We start from the raw sequence: 24,027 nt of genomic DNA, 5'->3' as shown, positions 1-24,027 counted from the left end.
TGCAAATCTGACCTCTGAGGAATGGGTGCCCTTCCCTCCAGAGAGGGGCTGGGGCAGGGGCAGGTGCACGGGAGACCTGTGTTTGACTCCCATTGCTGTCACTTCCTAGCCATGTGACCTGGCACAGGTCACCTGACAGGCCTGGGCCTCAGTTTTGCCATTTGTAATTCCTGAGGGCTGCCTTCTAGTCTTGCTTCCGACCGTGTTTGTTTGCTTGAACCAAAAGGGAGCACGTCGTGAACAAGCGGGTGGGGTCAACCTTCCCAGCGATGCAGTGCCTCGTAGCCTAATGGATGGTGGGGAGCAGCCTAGTGAAGGTGATGGAAACCATCAGGCTGGCTCAGATGAGTCATCTAATTAGACAACTCCCAGTCACAGCCTTCTATACAGACGCGGCTGTTGCTGTCTTTGCTTTTCATATGGAATCTGTTTTTCTCTCCAGTGTCTCGGTCATGCCCAGGCTCTCAGATGAGCAACAGAGGGATATGTTAACTCCTCGGGGCCAGTAGTGCAGCAGAAATGGACCAAGTCTCCAGAGTCCCAAAAGTCGTGACTAATATGCTTCTAAACACCTAAATGACTCCCTCGGCGTGACTTAAGCATATGAAATATATGACTCATTAATCCTCACAAATACCTCTATAAGATAGAGGCATGCTAATTCATCACACTAAAGACTGTTAGCACAGTAAAATCTCAATTACAAATGAATTAGGTGTATGTCTGGGGTGGGGTAGGTGAGGACTTTTTTTTTTTTTTCTTTAAGACGGAGTCTTGCTCTGTTGCCTAGGCTGGAGTGCAGTGGTGCAATCTCGGCTCACAGCAACCTCTGCCGCCCCGCCCAGGTTTAAGTGATTCTCCTGCCTCAGCCTCCCGAGTAGCTGGGATGACAGGTGCATGCCACCACGCCCAGCTAATTTTTGTGTTTTTAGTAGAGACAGGGTTTCAGCATCTTAGCGAGGCTGGTCTTGAATTCCTGCCCTCAGGTGATCCACCCATCTCAGCCTCCCAAAGTGCTAGGATTACAGATGTGAGCCACCGCGCCCAGCCGAGGACATTTCAATTTTCCAATTTATCAAAACTTGCAAATTATATAATTTTAAAAGAAAGGTTTATTTGTATTTATTTTATTTTATTTTATTTTATTTATTTATTTTTATTCGGAGTCACACTCTTGTCACCCAGGCTGGAGTGCAGTGGTGCAATCTCGGCTCACTGCAAGCTCCGCTTCCTGGGTTCACGCCATTCTCCTGCCTCAGCCCCCCGAGTAGCTGGGACTACAGGCGCCCGCCACCACACCTGGCTAATTTTTTGTATTTTTAGTAGAGACAGGGTTTCACCATTCACAGGATGGTCTCGATCTCCTGACCTTGTGATCTGCCCACCTCGCCCTCCCAAAGTGCTGGGATTACGGGAGTGAGCCACCCCGCCCAGCCAAGAAATGTTTATATTTTATAAATACATAAAAGAATAAGAAAGCAAATGTATTAATAGTATACCATAAGCATATAAATAAGGAAACCAAGAATGAAAGGGCTGAGTCCTGTGTTTCAAAGAGTTCAATAAGAATCACAAACCAAAAAAAAAAAAAAAAAGGATCATAAACTAGGACTGAATTACTTGATATTTCAAATGAATTCCAAAATAATAAAGTTTGACCTGTTTGGGTGATTTTAAATGTGACCTCTCCACTACACTGTAAAATTCTAAATGATTCGAATCTATTTGCTGCTTTCTCTCCTCCCTTAGAAAGGTCCCCAAACACGGGGGAAAGCTGGTCAATGAGCCTTTCAGTATTTTGTTAATTCACTAATGATAAAACGAGATCACGTCTATTTAAAATGCGGCATTCTCACATGAGATGTGATGTGCATATGGAAAGTGGATTTTTTGGCAAATACGTGGAGGGAACGTTTCCGGAGGTGCAGGATAACATTGATTTTATGCGCTTGATACTCACTTTATGGAATTGGTGATGTTTTCTCATCTACCACTGGCTCTCACAATGGAAACGAGGGTCCTGATTCCATTTAATCTGCGTCACGGGAACTCGAGTTGAGTAAAAGAAAATGGCACTCAAAGTTCAACGAACTTAACGGAGAAGTTGCCACGTGTCACGCACAGTGCTAAGTGTGCAACTCACACCCTCTCACATGACCCCCTAACAGCTCTGGAAGTTCCCACTCTGCAGAGGAGAAAATTCAGGCACATAGCAGTTAAGAAGCCCGCTGGAGGTCACACAGTCAGCAAGGAAGCTGGGGTTTTATTTCTGGCGCATGAGCAGCAACTCCAGCATGACCCCAACCTCTCGTTGTGTGAGACGTGGATAAAATCATGGATGACTATCGGCCTCTGAGTTTCTAAAACGATCTGTTTTATTTGTCGTTAAAATGAAAAAGAGCAGTAGCTGTTGTTTTCCCCTTGGCCAGCTCACTCTGGAGCCTGGATACTCCCTGGCTCTTTTCTTCAACCCATAGGAAACTGAGAATTCAGCCTGAGGAAACAAGGTCTGGGAGGGTGGCTGGGTGAGAAAGGATGTGGGCAGCCCTCCACAAGGTAACTGTGAAAGGCATCTACATCTAGGCGATCTTCTCTCTCACCTGTTTCACCCCCTGTGCAGCAACGCTCAGCTCTGCCCTTGACCCAAGCTTTGCCTGGGAGGGGAAAATAACTCCTCCCTTGCTTGGGTGATAATAGCCACATTCCAGCCACCCTCCCCACCTAACCCCTCCCACCCACATCAAAAAGGGGGAGGGGTGGTAACTATTAACAGTAACTAAGAAATTCCCCTTGAAGGCACACAGCATCTCACCAACTCTTTCTAGCCTGTGTTTGGAGCCTCGAAATGTTACTACAGATAAAAACAAAAAATACAGACCAAATGATCAGCTTGGTCAGTAGACAAGGAACAAGGCTCCCCCCGCATCAGTCCGATGGGGCTCACAACTTCAATTCATCTACTCTCAGATGATGGCCCAAGACGTGCTGTTTACGTTTATGCCTGTGGTTGTGAAAGGACAGATGACTTATAAGGTATTCTGTGAGTTCAGAAGAGGAGGCTGTTATTCTACGAGAAGCCCATGTGTATAGGTTGATCACTGACTTTGTCCCTGAGTATTTTTTCATTTTGTCTGGCTCTTGAGAGGCTCCCCTCCAGTATAAGGATGTATGTAGATATGACACGTCCCTCCCTCTCTCTCCTTGGCCTGGTTTTATCTTTTCCACTGGTACCCTTTTTTCCTCCAAGCAAAGAACGTGAACGGGAATCCCCCACTGCTGACCGGCCAGTGGACGCTGCATCTGCTCCTTCTTCAGAAGCGGTTCAGCAAGGAAAAGCCCACATATACCTTTCACCTCTGCACTCCAACTTCACTTTTCTTCTTTTTATTTATCTGTCTTATCTAGCTAGCTAGTTATCTATCTGTCTGTCTGTCTATTTAGAATGTGACCTTATTTGGAAACAGGGTCTTTGCAGATGTAATTATTAGATAGGTGCAAAAGTAATTGCAGAGATTGCTATTATTTGTAATGGCAAAACCCACAATTGCTTTTGCACCCATACAATAGTTAAGGATTGAGATGAGAGCCTACTGGACAATTTTTCTACTAAAAGTACAAAAATTAGCTGGGTGTGGTGGCATGCACCTGTAATCCCAGCTACTCAGGAGTCTGAGGCAGGAGAATCACTTCAACCTAGGAGGCGGAGGTTGCAGTGAGCCAAGACTGTGCCACTGCACTCCAGCTTGGGCGACAGAGCAAGACTCAGTCTCAAAAAATAAAAAAATAAAGCCACATAGTTAGTAGTAAATTGTGATGGCAGCCGTAAGAAACAAACACCTGTCTCTCAGCCTATCACTCATCTATGCACATACATTCACTGTCCTCTTCCCTGTACCTATTGTGCCAGCGCCAGATAAATTCTTTCTTAACGCTGTGGTTCCTGGCCTTGGCCAAGTTCAAACCAAGGTCTGGGTCCCACCTGCAGATATTATCATTTAAATTGTCTGGGGTGTGGCTTAGGCATTAGGATTTTTTTTTTTTTTTAATCTCACAAGTAATTCTAGTTTTGAGAATTCCTGCTTTGAGAATTCCTGCTTTCAGGCAAAGAAATCTTCCCCTTCCCCTGCTCCGAAATCCCCATTGACTGTCTTCTGCCTACCAGATAAAATGCGATACCAGCACACACTCACATGCTGCTCTACAACTTCCCAAGTGCATCCAAGTGCATGCATTATGAAGATTTTTACCAGATGAGGTAAGAATTACTGCCAGGGCAGTTCCGTGAAACCTCCTTGTATCAGAATAAAAGGCCCTCTAGCCAAGATGAACTTCCTTCTACACAAAATTCAGTGAAGTCTCTCCTTCCCCTCCAGTTCCTTCCATCCCTCCCACCCCCAGCTTGGAATGATTTCTGCAGTTTCAACAGTATGAGACTTACGTAATTGTAATTACTAGCTACCAATGGAGAGTGGCTGTGGTGTGCTTGTTATTACGATTCTATAACAATAGGGAAATCTGAGACAATCGAAAACCAGCGGTGCAGTATGAGTAACCTCTCATTCTGTGGAGGCACCCAAATGAAAGAATCTGACTTGTGCATGGACCGGCCGATCCGCAGGGTAATGGGGTTTGTTGTGTGAGATGAAAAGCCCACGTTCTTGGCTGTCCTGCAGGTTTCTGCAGGGACTCCTTGGTCTGTAGACCCCATCCCGCTTCTCCTTACCAAGCTTTTCGGTTAGCCAAAGGCCCACCAGGTGTAATAGCCTCCTATTGCTGCTGAAGCAAAATAGCACAGCTTGAGCAGCTTCAAACAACATAAACGTATCCTCTTAAAGTTCTGGAGACTGGAACTCAAGAATGGCCCTGCAGGGTTCTTCTGGAGGCTCTAGGGGAGAATCAGACCCTTGCCGTACCCAGCTTCCAGAGGCTGCTTCTTCCATCATCAAAGCCAACAGATTTGTATCTCTCTCCTCTCTGACCTCTGCTTCTGTCCTTCCATCTCCTCTCTCTGGTTCTGATCCTCCTGCCTCCCTCTTTAAGGATCTTTGTAATTACATTGAGTCCACCCAGATAGTCTAAAATGATCTCCTTGGCCAGATGTGGTGACTCACGCCTATAATCCCAGCACTTTGGGAAGCTGAGGCAGGCAGATCACTTGAGCTCAGGAGTTTGAGACCAGCCTGGACAACATGGTGAAACCCCACCTCTACTAAAAATACAAAAATTAGCCAGACATGGTGGTCCATGCCTGTAATCCCAAGGCTGAGGCAGGAGAATCGCTTGAACCTGGGAGGTGGAAGTTGCAGTGAGCTGAGATTGTGCCATTGCACTCCAGCCTGGGTGGCAGAGCGAGACTCCGTCTCAAAAAAAAAAAAAAATTAAATTAAATTAAATGACCCCCCATCTCCAGATCCTTAACTGAATCACATCTGCAAAGGCCCTTGTACTGTGTAACGTAACACGTCCACAAATCATGGGGATTAGGGTGTGGGCATCATTGGGGGGGCCCCTCTTCAGTCTACCACACCAAGCAAATGCCCAGATTGAACGTATTTTTGAATTTTCCCAATGAAGTCTGGGTGCTCCCTTCAGACCACGGCCCCATCCATATTCATAAGATGTGACTACCCTTTTGGAATTTTACCCTGAACACTCTAGCCTTGAGAAATGTCTGTCCATGACCGAATATACAAACTGATTCTTTTTCCTGTGTTCACGATTTGTCAAAAAGTATAAAGATACATCACCGAATATCCCTTTGACCATCTATAAACAGGAGAAAACAAAACCCATGGTCTTCAGAATCTCTTCCACGTCATAGTTTGTCTAATCGTGGCATCTTACACTATTGCCTGGCTGGGCAGAAGCAGCAGCAAGAGGGAAGCAAGTGACCCCAGTGCTGGCCCAAGAAGGGGTGCGCTGCATATTTCAGGGCATGAGTGGTTGAATGAGCCCTCGAGAGCTGGGAAGAACATGGGTGAGAATCCTCCACTCCTGACCTGCTGGAAACAGCCACCCCTGTGCCTTCTTGAAAAGTGGTTCAGCCGGGAAGAGCATGTGTATATCTCATCTCCCGACATCAGCCATACTAGAAAACATGCTTCTGCTTTCCATGAAGCTGCTATAAGCAAAGCCTCTGAGTACAACAGCACTTGGTGGGCCTCACAGAGCCTCACCTTCCTCCTACAGGGGCGCTCGGAAGTCCGCTAGCACCAAGCTCCCACAGGGCTTCTGATCTCGGAGGAGCAAGTGCTATGCACTGCAGAGGTCCTGCCAGTTTAGCAAACCTTGATATATTTTGAGGTTGGTGCTGCTTTTACATCCTTTTGTGCCCATATCTTTCTTTCTTTCTTTTTTTTTTTTTTAGATAGGGTCTTGGGTCTCACTCTGTCACCCAGGTTATAGGCAGTGGTACAATCACATCTTACTGCAGCCTGGAACTCCTGGGCTCCAGGAATCTTCTTGCCTCACCCTCCTGAGTAACTGGGACTACAGGCATGCCACCGCGCCTGGCTCATTTTTTATTTCTCTGTAGAGATGGGGTTTTACTACGTTGTCTAGGCTGGTCTCTAACTCCTGGCCTCAAGCAGTTCTCACCTTGGCCTCCCAAAGTGCTGAAATTACAGGCATGAGCCACCGTGCCCAGACTGTGCTCATAACTTAAAATATAAATTCCAGGAATGGCTATGTTTCATAGGCATGATCATTCCTAAAGCTGTAATAGAGACTACCTCATAATGACTTCAGCCAGAGTTCAGTCCAGCATTATCTCTCATGTTGATTCCAATGGATGTTTTCAGAGAATGCAGGAAAAATTGTATTGAGAGCATTTTCCTCCAACGCAAGGAATGCACAGGGATGACCTTCATTCTATCAACGGTCCGTGACGGATTTATTACTTGTATATTAATCTAATACCTTCTGAATTTTCTTGACAAGTTCAATTGAGTGAAGTCCTATGAAATAAAGTCCTTCTATCCTTTCAAATGCCCCTATATTGAGTGTGGCATCAAAATGCCAGCTAGGTTCTTTTCATTGAATCTAAGGATTTACTAAGTATCATTAAGATACTTCAGGTTAAAGATTAGCTTGGAATCGAATGACTGGTGGTTTCCACCAAAATCCTCGGGTTCTAGATAGGCCTTTGGCCTGGAATTCTTTCCTAAACTAGGGTCAGTCATAGAAAGTAATTGTAGTGCTCCCCTGAGATAGGAGCTGTCTCTAATAAAGAACCACATTTTCATGTTAGCTGCTGTGAAGGGCATGAGAATAAAATGAGTCCCTGTTGTCCAAGAGTGTGTGATCTAGTCAAAGAGATTCAGCTGGGATTTAGAAAACTCTGAACACAAGAAGCTTCAAATCTCTCAGCCTCAGGTTTCTCTTCTGGCAAATGAAAGGGTTGAAATAGATAATTTACACTGGTATTCCTGCTTTATAGTTCACAAAATATTTTCACACCTTCTTCTTAATTGTTCCCTATAATCACCCTGTGGGGCAGGAATTTAATAGGTAAGGAAATAGACTAAGATGTCAAGCTACTAAACTGGTTTAATACTTGGTGGAACTATGGGCTTGAACTAGATAAGACTCTGTCTCCAAATCTCCTACCATGGTGCAAAAGCCAGTTACCATCCTACAGAGGTGCATTCTAACACCAACATCACCAACATCCTCTAATTCTGTGTGTACAGTCTTCCCTGCAGTTATTGACTATAATAAATGCTGATCAGGCAAAAGCAGCTGCCATTCAAAAAGAGGTAACTAATCTGTAGTTGATTATAAGGAACTACTCTAGACACATCCTTTCAAAGTCACAATTTCATGTGGTCAAATGAAGGCTGTAACACATGGCTGCAAAGACAGGGAACAACCAACACCAGGCCTACTTGGGGGTGGAGGGTGGGAGGCGGGTGAGGACCAGAAAACCACCTCTCAAACACTATGCTCGCTACCTGGGTGACAAAATCATCTGTACACCAAACCCCAGTGACACACAATTTACCCACGTAACAAACCTGCACATGTACCCCCAAACTGGAAATAAAAGTTGGAAGAAAAAGGATGAAGATTCTGGAGCACTAGACTAAAGATTCTTCCAGCCTTTTCGACACCAGGGACCGGCTTCATGGAAGACAAATAGGGGGCGGAAATGGGATAAAACTGCTCCACCTCAGATCATCAGGCATTAGATTCTCGTAAGGAGCATGCACCCTAGATCCCTCACGTGCACAGTTCACAATAGGGTTTCCACTCCTAGGAGAACCTAATGGCACTGCTGCTCTGACAGGGGATGGAGCTCAGGAGGTAATGCCCACCCACCCGCCACTCACCTCCTGCTCTGCGGCTGGCTCCTTAACAGGCCACAGAGTCACATCAATCTGTGGCCTGGGGTCTGCGGACCCCTGTGCTAGAGAATTTTCTGCTTTCTCTGTGTGTATAGATTAGGCATTAAATGTCTGCAGATGAACAGAAGAAAGTCTTTCTTTGAAAGCCCATCTTATAATCTTCTATTAAATCAAATGTCTAAGATATTTCATGAGAATTATCTTTGTGGTTTGTTCAACGTTTTTGATGTCATCTCAGTACTTCCTAAATGACTCTTTAAAATCTCTCTGGATCGATTCCTATTTATCTGTGATGCTTACAGGTTCCTGGTCTTTCTGGAGGTACTTTAGAAACGTGAAGGATACATCAAAAGAGAATCGAGAATCTTCCTACCACAACCTTTGGAGATTATGACACAGTGGTGTGGGCCACAGGGATTGAGGGATTCGAGGGATCATTCTATCACCCGTGTGACGCGGGTTTCACCAGGCTCACTGCTGGAAGGCCTGTCCGCGTCGTCTTCATCCTTGCTACGTCTAAATTGCAGAAGGGAAGAGTCATTTTCTAGAGGCTCGGGTTCTGCGGGTGTGGAGTTGCGCCTGTGGTAGTGACAAGGTCTAGATGCTTCTCTGCCTGGGGAACGGCTCTGGCACTGATCCAGAGGCCATCTGCTTTGTGGAGAGGAAAGTGGGAGTACGGGTGAGCAGGAAAAATGAGGTCAGCTTTCAGAGCAGTCAACCATCTCTGACGAGCTGGCTAGACTGCGAACTGCACAATATTTACTGCAGGGAGATGTCCGCAGCCGGAGACACTCAGTCTGGCCAGACCCAGAGCCCCCACCCCGGGGCGTCAGGACGACACAGTCACAACACAGGGGACGCGGATTCATAGCCAGGCACCAAATCTCTTGATCCCAGAGAGATTTCCTCTGGTCCCTTCATTACTCAGGGGAAATGCATGAATTGGTCTGTTCTCGAGTTGGAAAGAAGCAACATAACGTACCCAGGACGACCACAAGCTGGTGGCTTGTGTGAATCTTGGTTGTATCTGGTTTTGCCATATCGGGCAGGATGAGGAGCCTGTCTGCATGCCCCCAAAGCAGAGGGGCATCTCTTCACCTCTGCACTCACCTGCCTTCTGTCCCACGGCGAGGACCTTGGGAAAGGAACCAGGGTTTCCAGCCCAAAGCTGCAGCCCCACCCACCACCTAGCACAGTGCCTGGTACTTGGTTAGAGATTAATAAATACTTGTCCAGCAAATTATCTTTCATCTGAGTTTGGGAAGAAAGAGGAGGAAAAGAATCATTGCACAAATAAAAGAAACGCACAAATAATCCCTAACCGGCCGTTGAAGCGGCATCTTCAGTGTTTCCACCTTACACACAAACTTTCATCTCACTTTGAATATTTTATAGGAAGCACCAGTTTCATGCTCATCTGTCCTCGATCCTCAGCCCTAGCACAGTCGCTGAGTCTTCTACCTGGCCCCTGATGCTTAGCGAAATGGCTGCACAGCCAGTGTGCGTGTGACCCAGAGCTTCGGAGTCCTGGAAGGTGAAATGTGAGTTGTCTGTGTAACATGAGTATGTGGCTCACACAACCCAGGGATGTGTGGAAACTATGGCCTGGGTAAAAGGATGTTCACCTGAGCATTTTATTTATAGTAGCAAAGACCTAAATTCTAATGAATTGATATTTGGGTATTAGGTTGGTGCAAAAGTCATTGCGGTCTTTGCCGTTGAAAGTAATGACAGAAACCGCAAGGACTTTTGCACCAACCTAATAAATTAAGACATCTCCATAGCGTGGATAATATTCATATAATGAAATACGCTACTGCTAAAGATAATATTTTAGGGAAACATGTAATGGCATGGGGAAATGTACCCAATGGATTCAGTGAAACGCAGGTCACAGAATTGAACCTGGTCACAATTTTACAAATTGGAAGTGTATGAAATGCTAAGGAGGAAGTATCCCCAAATGTTACATAATTTGCATCTGGGCGACATCAACTTCTAAAGTCTTATTTAAACTTTCTCATGTATTTTAAATTTTGTTTTACAACAAACATGTTACTTTTTATAATTTTCTAAATGGTATATTTTAAAACTGCAAACAAAAAAAAAAGCAAATCATCCCATGATGCAAAGAGGCCCTTCTCTGTTCCTGCCCTAGATGGTTACTTCCAAGGTTAGACCATGCAGCGCCCCGCAGGACGCCACTGCTTCCTCATTATATTTACATACACATCCCAGAAAATTCTATCCAAAAGTCTAGGGGCCGTGAGGCCCCTGCAGGTAAAATGAGTTCTTTTCTTTGTGGCACAGGTCTGAAAAGGAACCATATCTGGAAAAGACGTTGACAGCTTACTTTGGGGTAGCCTAGGAAAGTTGGAAGAAGCCGTGGTAGGCAAAGCCATTCCCTGGGCATGGGGAGAGCTGGTGCTGGTTCTGCCGTTGGCTGTGCGGCCATTTCGCTAAGCAGCATATTCCTTACCTGTAAAAGGAAGATCTAACACCTGCCCCACCTACCTCATAGGCCTACTGTGGGGTTAAATGAAATCATGTATATGTTAGATTTTATAAATTAGAAAGCACCCAGTTAAGTGAAAAGTTCGACAATCCAAGAATGCTAATGTCTTAGGATAATGATCAGTGCTTCCCCCTTTCTTTCAAGATAGCAAGAGACACGAACACTCTCAAACACTCTAGAAAAAGTCACCAGGAATTTTATCAGCCACATTGAACTCACTTCACGTTTCCCTGTACCTCGTCCAGCATAACAAAACTATGCTATGTGTTCACTCAACTTGTTCCTTTTTCTCCTGGTCTCACGGGTAGACTGGCTTCCCCAGCTTCCCCAGTGGGAAGGTGGGGTCAAGAGATTAAATTGTCTGTCTGTCTGTTTCTCTCTCTCTCTCACTCACTCTTCTTTTTTCCTGATTCAGAGTCTTGCTCTGTCACCCAGGCTGGAGTGCAATGGTGCAATCTCAGCTCACTGCAGCTTCTGCCTCCCGGGCTCAAGCAATTCTCCCATCTCAGCCTCCCAAGTAGCTGAGACTACAGGTACATTCCACCATACTTGGCTAATGTTTGTATTTTTAATAAAGACCAGTTTTCTCTATGATGCCCAGGCTGGTCTTCAACTCCTGGGCTCAAGCAATCCACCCACCTCAGCCTCCCAAAGTGCTGGGATTACAAGTGTGAGCCACCACACCCAGCAGAGATTAGGTTCTTTTTTTTTTTTTGAGACAGAGTCTTGCTCTTGTCGCCCAGGCTGGAGTACAGTGGCGTGATCTCGGCTCACTGCAAGCTCCACCTCCTGGGTTCACACCATTCCTCTGCCTCAGCCTCCCGAGTAGCTGGGACTAGAGGCGCCGCCACCACGCCCGGCTAATTTTTTGCATTTTTAGTAGAGATGGGCTTTCATTGTGTTAGCCAGGATGGTCTCGATCTCCTGACCTCGTGATCCACCCAGAATAAAGATGTAAGCAATGTACATCCCTTCCAGACAAAGCCGAGCCCCATATCCTCCTGTGAGATCCTCCACACACACACTCTCTCCCCTCATTTCCCAGCTGGTTACAGAAGGTCTGGTGAATGACTCTTGAGGCCCCTGGAAGATGGTGACACATTTGGTGGGAAGAAATCTGAGTCCTCACGTTGCAGCGGAAGGCCACCCACCAAACACCCACTATGACACAGTCCTAAGTGAGAAATAACCTGAGGTCTCTAGGATCATTTGCTCTATACACCAACTATCTTCTCTGACTAATACATCCTTGACCGTGGCCGCCTCTCCATTCCAGTGATGGTCAATGCTCTCTGCTGCTTCCCACACCACTGATGCAGGGGATAAAGAGGCCACTTACAGTAAAAATCCAGTCCTCATCCAACAGAAAACTCACCCAGGCAAAATGAGATCATCTTTAAAGATTCCTTGGGAGATTTAAGACCTGTTTTTTATTTCTATGGGGAAACTTGGGGGCATGTGCTAATTTAAATAACTGAAAAGGAAAAAACACTTTTGGCAGCCCAGTACCAATAGTTCTTAAGGTGAGTTGCAAGTAGAAAAGAGTTTGGGTCTGTCAAGTGAGGAGAGGTTAAGAAGGGCGTCTACACCTCTTTTGGAAGGTACAGACAAAGGAAGCAGAGTGCCAACACGGATCACTGTTCCTTCGTATATTCTATTCTTAGCAATGTCCAGCATTTCCACAGGTTGCTTTAAAACCATGATTCCTGGGACTCGCAATATCCTTCATTCAAAAGCCTCTCACTCATCTGTCTTAATATCGAAACTCTCTGTTAACAGGCACAACAAAGATCCCCTACTACATGGCAGATATTGGCCTACATGTCATGCAAACACTACCTTATTTAATTTTCATGACTCACATCCATTTATAAATGAGGGACTTGAGCCTAAGACAGGGCAAACCCCTTGTGACAAGTCACACTGCTAATAAGTGGACAAGTCGGGGCTTGGACCCCAGTCCAAGGATCTCTGTGGCCTACCTCTTCATGGCTATGCCATGTGGTAAACCTGCTGGCTGGGAAGCTGCTGGCATCGTCTGGACCAGCAGGGTCTCTCAGGAAGGAGACACTGAAGAGTGGAGAAAGGGGAGGTGTGGAAGCTTTGGAGGATACAGCAGCACCCTCTCAAAGCAGGCAGGTCTGGGTGGGGCACCTTGATGAGAACTCTGTGGGGGCCACATGGAAACACTAGGCTTTGAGTTCCCAGGAGGAGGCAGAGGAAGGAAGTGCTCCCACTTCTCTGCTTTGACTCGAGCCAGCCCTGCTCTTCCTGGCTCACACAGGCTACTTACCTGGTATGGGTACAGGGTGACCCCGTTGGTTCTCGACAGGGACCAGGTGCCATCCAGGTACTGGTGAGCCTGGATGGCCACCGAATTGAGGATGTTCCCATTGCTTGGACTGGTGGCCATCTGGAGGCTGACCTTGGCCTGGTGGGTTGGGGATCCACTCTTCTTTTCCGCCCCATTGCTGACCCCAAGGCTGCTGGGTTTGCTGCTGTGCTTGTTGACAAAGCCTGTGTAGTTGGAGGTGGCATAGGGGGCAGGCACATAGGCCCAGTCCCTGGGCTGCTGGAGCCCACCCACGTGCCGGGACCCCACCAGGGTGGGGATGTTGGAGAGCGGTGGTGGGGAGCCGGGCGAGGCGTCGTAGTGCTCACTGCCAGCTGCCTGCTCCAAGGCCAGCACCATCTGGATGGCCTCCTGCTTCAGCTGGTTCAGGTGAGTGGCGCAAATGTCACAGCGGTTGTCCCGGTCATTCCATGCCTTCCGGATGGTGTTGGGGACCTGGAGTTTGTCGTGAATCACAGCCGAGAAAGCAGGGTCCTAGAGAACACAGAAGCAGAGGAAAGGGAGATTCTATAACTCCAAGGCTGCTCAGAGCAAGTCAGTTACCTGGCTTATGAGTTAAGCCCTAGATGTACTCAAAGAGTTTGATAGTTTGATTGGCGTTCAACAGAAATGAGAAGCTACATTGGCAGAAAAGCCTCTGTTTTTGATAAACACATTTGACAAATTTAAGAATTTTATAGTGAAAACTTTTAAAAAGAAGTTAAAAAAAAAAAAAAAAAAAAAACAGACTTCTAAGTATCTTCTTCACCAGGCCGGTCAAACAAGTACACTTTTTTGTTTGTTTGTTTTGAGACAGAGTCTCGCCCTGTCTCCCAGGCTGGAGTGCAATGGCACGATCTCGACTCACTGCAACCTTTGCCTCTGGGTTCAATCAGCCTCCCAAGTAGCTGGGACTACAGGCACCCACCACCACTCCCAGCTAATTTTTTGTACTTTTAGTAGAGACGGGGTTTCACTGTGTTGGCCAGGATGGTCTTGACCTCCTGACCTCGTGATCCGCCCGCCTCGGCCTCCCAAAGTGCTGGGATTACAGGCGTGAGTCACGGCGCCTGGCAAGAACATTCTTATTCTTATGTCCACTAAAGAATGATAGCCATCCCTGGGCTCTCCCAAGGTGTTCAATTAGAAGGAACAAACATTTGTCCAGGCATGATGCGGGGTAAGTGCAACTCTGGACCGCTGCACTGAGGCCCCTTGGCCTCCTGTTACCACAGGAAGTTAGTAGCAGATGGAAGTGCAACTTGCAACCTCGAACAGAGATTCTGTTCTAAGAAAACCTTGGCCTTATCAGCACTGTGTGCTAAGTACCACTGGAACAGAAGCAAACCAAACAGATTCTGGCCCAGAGATCCAGCCTGTGCCCGTAGCCGAGCAAACCTGTGTAGATTAACTCATGTTTACTATTTGCCCTAGGGAAGCCGGCCATGTCTCTATCCAGGTATCTGATATTCTAACCCACTAAAGCAAAACAGTCCAAGATAGGCTTTCCCTTCAAACTTCATCTAAAACTACTATTACAAAATATCAGCTGGGCACAGTGGCTCAGGCCTAGAATCCAAGCACTTAGGGAGGCTGAGGTGGGAGGACTGCTTGAGGCCAGGAGTTCAAAGACCAGCCTGGGCAACATAGTAAGACCCCATCTTTATAAAACATTTAAAAATTAGCCAGGCATTGTGGCACACACCTGCAGCCTCAGCTACTCAGGAGCCTGAGGTGGAAGAATTGCCTGAGCCCAGGAGTCCGAGGCTGCAGTGAGCTAGGACAGCGTCACTGCACTCCAGCCTGAGCAACCGAGCGAGACGTGTCTCTAAAAAAAATAATCTTGCCAGGTGCGGTGGCTGGCACCCATAATCCCAGCTACTTGGGAGGCTGAAGCTGAAGGATCCCTTGAGGCCAGAAGTTTGAGACAGGCCTGAGCAACATAGACAGAAAACCTTATAAAATACTATATATTATTATTATATATGTAATATATGTTTATAAAATGTTTATATATAAAATAAAAATCTAGCTCAGAGGCCCATATGAAAAAGAAATCAGAAAATGGATTTAATGAGAACAATGTCGCTTATTTACTTGGCTTGAGGATGACACAGAGAAACGAGCACTAGGAGCTTTCGTTGAGTATCAGATGGTTTCCAGTTCTGCCACTTGTGACACTGGAGTTCTGTAGTGACCTCAGACAACTCACTTAACCTCACCGAACCTCTCGTCTGTCACACAGGGCCATGGCTTTCCTGAAGATAAGGACCTTCCAGCTCCATGACTCCATTCATGGGGAATGGGGATAGGAGAGTATGGTCTGTGCATACATGAACAGGGCGACGATGCCATTTTGGGGGCTCAACGGTCATTGCAGGTAATGGATAAAGCTCATCTAAAGGCTTATTTCCCTCTAGGACATTAGGGAGAAAATTGGCCCTTCTGAAATTCACTGTCGGCTTGTATGGGGTAGAAGCCCCATCAGAGCTGAAGGCAGTTTGATGAGCTGTAGGCGGGGAGGGAGCTGTGAGGCAGTGAGGGGGGCAGGAAGAGCAGCAGTTGCGGGGTGGTTCTTAATTATGATCCATCTTGATTACAGGCCCCAGCTTTTTGTTTTCCCTGTTTAACTACCCTGAACAGCTCCTCAGTGTGCACTGATTAATTGATTAATAAATCAAGAGGCCTCTTTACACTGCAGCAGCAAGGGGTGGCTCAGGAGGGAGACACTCAAGACAGCCAGACACAATGATGGGAAGCGGTGGGAGGTTCAGGTTGAGCGAGCCTCGAAACTCATTGAGGAAGTGATGCAAACCATATGAGGCCTGCCTCGAGGTGTCTTCCTCAATGACAGGGCCAGAGAGTCTCTAATCACAACTCAGAGGTGTAGCAGGACCTGAAAGGGCCCCTTAGGGACCGTTCCAGAACAGAGCGTCACCTCAGTTTACAGATAAACAGGTCCCAGAGGGTTAAAAGCGTGGACTATGCCTCGACTGCTTGACCACCAGTTCATGATTTTTCACTTTAAGCCAAAGAGCCATATCCATCAACAGATTCCTATTCTCCCACAGACACAGAAGGGTTCCAACCCCATGTTTTCACTAGGAAATGTTCATTCATTCGAACGGGATTTATTTGTGCCCCAATATATGCAAAGATACAGTTTCTTGTTTTTCTCACATAACCAATGGCTTATGCTTTCAAGGCACCAAACTGTTTGGTTTCAAAAAGCCTCATATCAGTTGCTTATTTAGAATATTTTTGTTAACCCAATCATACGGAGGAAGTGCCGCAGAAAGGAGGCAGCTCTAAGAGAAGTCATGTCAGCCAGGCGTGGTGGCTCACACCTGTAATCCCAGCACTTTGGGAGGCTGAGCCGGGCAGATCACAAGGTCAGGAGAGATTGAGACCATCCTGGCCAACATGGTGAAACCCCATTTCTACTAAAATAGGAAAAAATTAGCCAGCCGTGGTGGCGCGCACCTGCAGTCCCAGCTACTCGGGAGGCTGAGGCAGGAGATTCGCTTGAACCCAGGAGGCAGAGGTTGCAGTGAGCCAAGATCATGCCACTGCACTCTAGCCGGGCAACAGAGCAAGATTTCATCTCAAAAAAAAAAAAAAAAAAAAAAAAAAAGAAAGAGAGAGAGAAGTCATGTCTGCACATCACAGTTTATTTTCAATGCTAGCCCTTGGAGTCTGGATTTGACTCTGACCTAGGGACACATCCACTCTCCAGAAATCGCATGAGCCACCCCTGGCTCTGAGGGCCCCTTTTCTCTTTCCTCCCTTGATTTTACTCCTCTCCCTTGAAGCACCACCTGCTTTATTCAGCATATTGCCATTTGTGGCTCAGCTGCTGACATTTAATGAGTAGGTATTTTGGTTTCCAGCAAGCCCGCGTTGCCCCAGGCTGGGGCTCTGAGGGTACACGAGAACAATACCCGTGCTCTGGGAGTTCACAGTCCAGGGGGCCTTCTTGGTTCCTGGACTACCCAACGCCACATGCCTCTGCTGCCACCTCCAGCCCAGTCTGTAGTGACTCACAGGACCAATCCATATACATGGAGCTCAGTGCTCCCCCGGAGTTCACAAGACATCAGCACCAACTCCCGCCCCTCACACCTGTCCTCCACTTACACCTGTGCCAGCCAAAGCAAGCCCAGCAAGTGCCAACACCGCCATTCAGCACAGCTGGGCCCACCAGCCATACGACCACCACAGACAGCCAGGAAGTAGCCAACAACCCATTCCTCTCTCATCCAGGGAAAAGCTGAGATTGAGGGTCTTTAAAGAAAACGCGGTTGCTGGCTGATGTCAGAGGTGTTTTTTCAATGAAGCTACCCTTGATCTAAAACCCTTTGTGAGTTCTTATCATCAAAAGGCCTCAGCAAATCAAGTGCTTCTCCACACATTATACTAAACATTTTAGTACAACTCAAGAACTTCAAAAAGGAACGGTCAACAGCCATAGCTTACAGAAAGTAAGTGCTGAAATGAAGAAGATACTGTCCCCCAGGCTGGAGTGCAGCGGCGCGATCTCGGCTCACTGCAACCTCCGCCTCCCCGGTTCAAGCGATTCTCCTGCCTCAGCCTCCTGAGTAGCTGGGATTACAGGCACGCACCACCACACCCAGCTCATTTTTGTATTTTTAGTAGAGATGGGGTTTCACCATGTTGGCCAGGATGGTCTTGATCTCTTGACCTCGTGATGCGCCCGCCTCGGCCTCCCAAAGTGCTGGGATGACAGGCGTGAGCCACCACGCCCGGCCCTGCCTCAGGAAGATTTGTTGGTCGATGCTTGTCAGCTCCCTGACCTTTGCACCTCATGTTCCGCCTGTGCTTGATGGGCTGTGAAGGACGAAGGAGACACAGAGGGTCATTCTCACCCAGAGTACGTCTCACCACGAGACTCTCTTCGCCCCGTTTTCATGCTGAATCTACACAGCAGGAGTTTACCGGCGGCCGGTGGAATGTCAGTGTCCTTGATTCCTGTTGTTCATGGAGCTCCCAGACCTACACACAGGCATGCGACCACTGCAGAGGGAAGCCGGGAACCAATCAGAATGTCTGACAAAGGAATCACGTCCCATGGCTCCAGGTGGGGAAGTCGCCACCCTCAAGGTTCTATCGTTCACACTGACACAACATGTACATGGACGAACGTCCCCAAGCGGCTCACTCTGATTGGCAAAGAGGACACAAGCACAGCGCGTTCTCAGAAGACGGGGAAAGAAGAGGGAGGGATATTTGAAAGAACACAGGGTGTGTTAGAATGAGGGTTTGCTCCAGGTGAGGCCTGAGACAGCCAAAATAACAACTGCAGTAGTGACAGCAATGAGGCCATGCCCTGAGATAGCAAGTGCACCCCTGCACCCCTGCTTGATCGCCTGCACCCCTGCACCCCTGCACCCCTGCTTGATCGCCTGCACCCCTGCTTGGTTAGCATAAAACTCAGGTCTGAACCCAAGGTTTGTCATTGTTGTTCCCAGTCTGCTTTGTAAGCCAACAGCCCTTCACCCAGTGACGAGGATCACACATGAACACCGCGCTGAGCACGTGAACGCACTGAATGTAAAGGCATAAAGACACGCTGGGTAATAAGTTCACGAGACAAAAAAAAAGAAAAAAGTACCCTCCAGAGGAAGAAATGTTAAATGTCAGACCGCAGTTGTTCTACATACGAAATCAAATTATCCTGGGATGCAGCGGCTGTGCCCAGCCTAAGTGATTCTGCTCGGGATGACTGCAGAGAGAGGTGGTCCCATGAATGACTTCAGTTTGAATGATCGTGTTCCGCAAGTGAGGCAGCTGGGAGGGCCAAAGGCTGGTGGGAATGCAATTAATAGCACTGCTTGCTGCAACACGTGAAAAAAGTATTGCGGATGGCAAGACTTTTCCACTTCAAAAGAAAAGGGAGATGTTTAATTAGAACTTAACGTGCTTAAGAGCGATTCATAAATTACTCAAAAGAATGGGTGAGGCATTTCTCATCACAACCCCTGAAAATGCTTTTATTTATTGATTTTTGAGACAGAGTCTTGGTCTGTTGCCCAGGCTGGAGAGCAGTGGCGTAATTTTGGCTCATTGCATCAAGCAATTCTCTCGCCTCAGCCTCCCAAGTAGATGGGACTACAGGCGTTCACCGCCATGCCTGGATAATTGTTTTGTATTTTTAGTACCAATGGAGTTTTACCATGTTGGCCAGGCTGGTCTTAACTCCTGACCTCAGGTGATCTGCTCACCTCAGCCTCCCAAAGTTCTGGGATTACACGCATGAGCCACTTTGCCCAGCCAGTTTTTATGTCTAGGTCTCATCTTTTCCAACTAGATGGTATGGACAGTGTTGAGTACTTTGAAAACTTTTGGTTAAGGGTATGGGAGGTTCGAGTCCTGCCTCTATTACTTTAGTAGCTGAGTGACCAGGAGCCATTCTTCACAAATCTATCCAAGCTTCAGTCTCCTTATGGGAGTTGATAATTATACTTATTTTATTGAGTTAAGAAAGAATTAAATGTGATAATATGTGCAACATTTTTAGCACAGACCTGGTCCTTGGTAAATGCTAAATAAATGGTAGTAATTATTACCACCGTTAAATAAATGGTAGTAATTATTATCAATGTGACTAGTCTCAGTATCTAATACAGTAACTTGTATAAATTTAGACCTTCATATAATGGTGGTGATGAGGATAAGGAGGATGGTGACAATGATTTTAGGGTTTTCTTTTATCTAGGAGGATTTAGCGCTTTTGCAATTAAGAACAGAGAGGATGATAAAGAAAGGAACATATGATGTTCACTTAACCACCTCCTACATCTGGTCAAGTCAAAGCCTTCTTGAAAGAAATCAGGCCGGGCATGGTGGCTCACACCTGGAATCCCAGCACTTTGGGAGGCTGAGGCGGGTGGATCACTTGAGGTCAAGAGTTTGAGACCAGCCTGGCCAACATGGAGAAACCCCATCTCTACTAAAAATAGAAAAATTAGCCAGGCGTGGTGGTAGGTGCCTATAATCCCAGCTACTCAGGTGGCTGAGGCACAAGAATTGCTTGAACCTGGGAGGCGGAGGTTGCAGTGAACTGAGATCATGCCACTGCACTCCAGCCTGGGCGACAGAGTGAGACCCTGTCTCAGAATAAAAAAAGAAAGAAAAAAATCACAATAGGCTGGGTGCAGTGGCTCACACCTGTAATCCCAGCACTTTGGGAGCCCAAAGCCAGGCAGGTGGATCACTTGAGCCAGGAGTTCGAGATCAGCCTGGACAACATGAGGAAAACCCATCTCTACCAAAAAAAAAAAAAAAAAAAAAAAAAAAAAAAAAAAAACAAACAAAACAAAACAAAATAATACTGGGTTCCTGGAGTTCCTGAGCTGACATCTCTGAGCGTGGCCTGAATGACTCTCAGCTTCCTTCTCTGTTTTAAAAGATGAAACACTCCAAGAGGCGTTCATTTCCATGGAACTAAGAATCTGATACTTCTCATTGTAAGAGCCTACTGAAAATTCCTCATTTCTCCCGCAAGAGTGAGTAATGCTTCATGGGGTCTTTGCTAGATGTCCGATTCGAATCACAGACGCAGCAACTAACGGTCAGTGTCTCCTAGGAGCTGCCAAACTTTTCCCAGGAGAGGTAGAAAGAGAAACCTGGGCCGGATGCGGTGGCTCACTCTTGTAACCCTCGCCCTTTGGGAGGCCGAGCAGGAGGATCACTTGAGGTCAGGGGTTCGAGACCAGCCTGGCCAACATAGTGAAACCTTCTCTACTAAAAATACAAAAATTAGCCAGGCATGGTGGTGCGTACATGTAATCCCAGCTACCCAGGAGGTTGAGGCAGGAGAATCGCCGGAACGCAGGAGGCGGAGGCTGCAGTGAGCCGAGACTGCGCCACTGCACTCCAGCCTGAGCAACACAGCGTGACTGTCTCAAGAAAAAAAAGAAAAAAAGAGAAACCTGATTTCACATCAGCGTATCTTCAACCCTGACAATCCTTGTTCTCCAGTCTATTCCTTGGCTGTGGGGAAACAGGATCCCTTCACAAATAGATTCAGAGCTTAAGATGGGAAAGTAGGTTCTTATTACAAACTTAAAATGTTTCCCTTAACTTTAAAGTTCATGCTCAACATGACACAAAAATAAAGTGCTGAACTATACACATATAAGCACTAATCAAGATTATAGTAGAATGCACTAAAATATTACTTTTAAATTCCTAAAGCCTATCTAGACTACATGTATTTTTTACATATAGGCTTTAATGCACCAGCAGGCAGCAAATGGAATTATTTTCAATCTGCAAGTAGTTGTATTAGTCTAAGGCTATTAAGGATTCTGTTAATTATGTAATTATGAAATTTCTTAATGTTTCTTTTTCTTTTAATTGATTTCATATGCATGAAATACTGCATAAATGTACTTGGCTGTGTTTTCTTGTTTTGTTTTGTTTTTGAGACACAGTCTTGCTCTGTCACCCAGGCTGGAGTGCAATGGAGTGATCTCCAGCTCACTGCAAGCTCCGCCTCCCGGGTTCACGCCATTCTCCTGCCTCAGCCTCCCAAGCAGCTGGGACTACAGGTGCCGCCACCAGGCCCAACTGATTTTTTGTATTTTTATTGGAGACAGAGTTTCACTGTGCTAACCAGGATGGTCTCGATCACCTGACCTCGTGATCCGCCCTTGGATGTGTTTTCTTAAACTTACTACAAAAAGATTAAATACCTAAAATTTGGTGGTGTTGCCACTGTTTTCAAAAGGTAAAATTTTGGCCGGGAGTGGTGGCTCACTCCTGTAATCCCTGCACTTTTGGAAACTGAGGTGGGCAGATCCCTTGAGCTCTGAAGTTTGAGACCAGCCTGGGCAACAGGGTGAAATCCCATCTCTACAAAAAATACAAAAATGAGCCAGGTGTGGTGGTGCATGCCTTTAGTCCCAGCTACTCAGGAGGCTGAGGTGGGAGGATCCCTTGAGCCCAGGAGGCTGAGGATGCAGCAAGCTATGATGGTGCCTCTGCCATCTAGCCTGGGCAACAGAGTGAGACCATGTCTCAACACAAAAAACAAAAAAGATGTAATGTTAACAAATAAATCATTTGACCATGTCCTACAACAGATGTAAGTACTTGCTTCATTCCCCTGTGACCTAACTAACCCTTGTGGCCCTACGCAATTTTCTTCAGGCCACCTTGTCACACGTCCCTCACTTCCCCCAGGAGCGCCTGCACCAGCCTCCCTCTGTCCCATGGAAGCCCCTACATTTCCCAGCCTCTGCACCTTCGCATTGGTTCCTGCCCTGTTTTTAACTCCCTCTCTCCCTCATCAAGCACGAGAAAACTTTCGGGGGTAAAGGATACGTGCAGTATTGTAACTGTGGGGATAGCGTCCTGGGTGGACACATATGTCCAAAAATACCAAAGTGTACGCTTTAAATGTGTACCATTCACTGGATGTGAATGGCGAATTATGTACCACACTAAAAAACCAGTCTTGTTCATTCATCCTAAGGCCCAGCTCTTCCGTGAAGTCTGACTCCGAGAAGAGATGTCTCCCTTCGCTGCTTCACTGACTCTCACAGTACGTCTCTGAGTCATTCATGGCACTCAGCAAACATTTCCTTACTAGAGCTGTACATGTTCTATCTCCACCATCACGGTAAATTCCTAGGAGGCAGAAACTGTGCCGTAATTTGAATAGTAATGGTGACTTCTACTCTTGCCCCCCTGGAGTCCACTCTCAAGACAGCAGCCAAGGTGATCCTTTTAAATCTTAGATCTGAACCTGGCAGTCCTCAGCTTAAAATCCTCCCCTGGCCCCCACCCTACTTCCTTCAGAGTCAAAGTCAATGTCCCTGCCATGGGTTCTGCAGGACTCGGCCTCCTGATCCCTCTCTGCCCTCAGCTCCTCTCTGCCCACTTGCTCCCTGACTCAGCCTGCACCAGCCATGAAAGCCTTCTGGCTGTTCCTTGAACACACCAGGAATGTCCACTCCCAGCTCAGTGATGTACTTGCTGTTCCTCCTGCAAAGAATACTTTCACCTGCAGATATCTGCCTGACCATCTCCTACCAGCTTCCAGGTCTCAAGGGTCACCTTTTCAATGAGGCCTCCTGGATCATCTAATGACAGTTGCAAACTGGCCCCAACACTCCCTAACCACCTTTCTCTGCTTTAATTCTCTCTACAGCATGGCCCCCTTCTAACTAGATTCCGCTCATTGTCTGTTTCCCCCTGCAAAATCTAAACTAGGTGACAGCAGGGACATTCGTCTGTGTTGTCCACCGCTGAATGTGTCATGCCTAGGATAATGCCTGAGGTCAAGCAGGCACACAGAAGCCATGTGTCGAATGAATCGATGACTCGATGGATCCATTTTCAGTGAGAGAGGTTCCCACATCAATTAGCTTCATCTTTCTTAGGAATTTTTTAATTTTTTTTTCTTTTGAGACAGTCTCACTCTCTCACCCAGGCTGGAGTGCAATGGTGCAATCTTGGCTCACTGCAACCTCTGCCTCCCAGGTTCAAGCGATTCTCCTGCCTCAACCTCCAGAGTACCCTGGGATTACAGGCGCCCGCCGCCACACCCAGCTAATTTTTGTACTTTTAGTAGAGACAGAGTTTCACCATGTTGGCCAAGCTGCTCTCAAACTCCTGATCTCACGTGATCCACCCACCTCAGCCTCCCAAAGTGCTGGGATTACAGGCGTGAGCCGCCACGCCTGGACTTTCTTAGGAATTTTTATCCCTTTTTGCTTTTGTCACGTTTGCCTTTTTTTTTTGCTTGGTTTTTTTTTTGGTTGTTGTTTTTGTTATCTTTTTTGCTTGTTTCTGCTAGACTTTATAGT

At 46.8% G+C, this 24,027-nt stretch overlaps 1 protein-coding gene across 1 annotated transcript in view; it reads right to left on the bottom strand.

The window, feature by feature from the left end:
• KIF26B (kinesin family member 26B) overlaps positions 1-24,027 on the bottom strand; it is a 555,398-nt gene that overhangs the window by 339,730 nt on the left and 191,641 nt on the right. The window contains exon 3 of the mRNA XM_030936739.1: positions 13,154-13,687. Coding sequence (XP_030792599.1) covers positions 13,154-13,687 — 534 coding nt within the window. The remainder of the gene's footprint in view (positions 1-13,153; positions 13,688-24,027) is intronic.

This window comes from Rhinopithecus roxellana, chromosome 8, assembly GCF_007565055.1.
Source record: "Rhinopithecus roxellana isolate Shanxi Qingling chromosome 8, ASM756505v1, whole genome shotgun sequence".
Taxonomy (NCBI): Eukaryota; Metazoa; Chordata; class Mammalia; order Primates; family Cercopithecidae; genus Rhinopithecus; species Rhinopithecus roxellana.
This window is presented reverse-complemented; position numbering and strand designations above follow the sequence as displayed.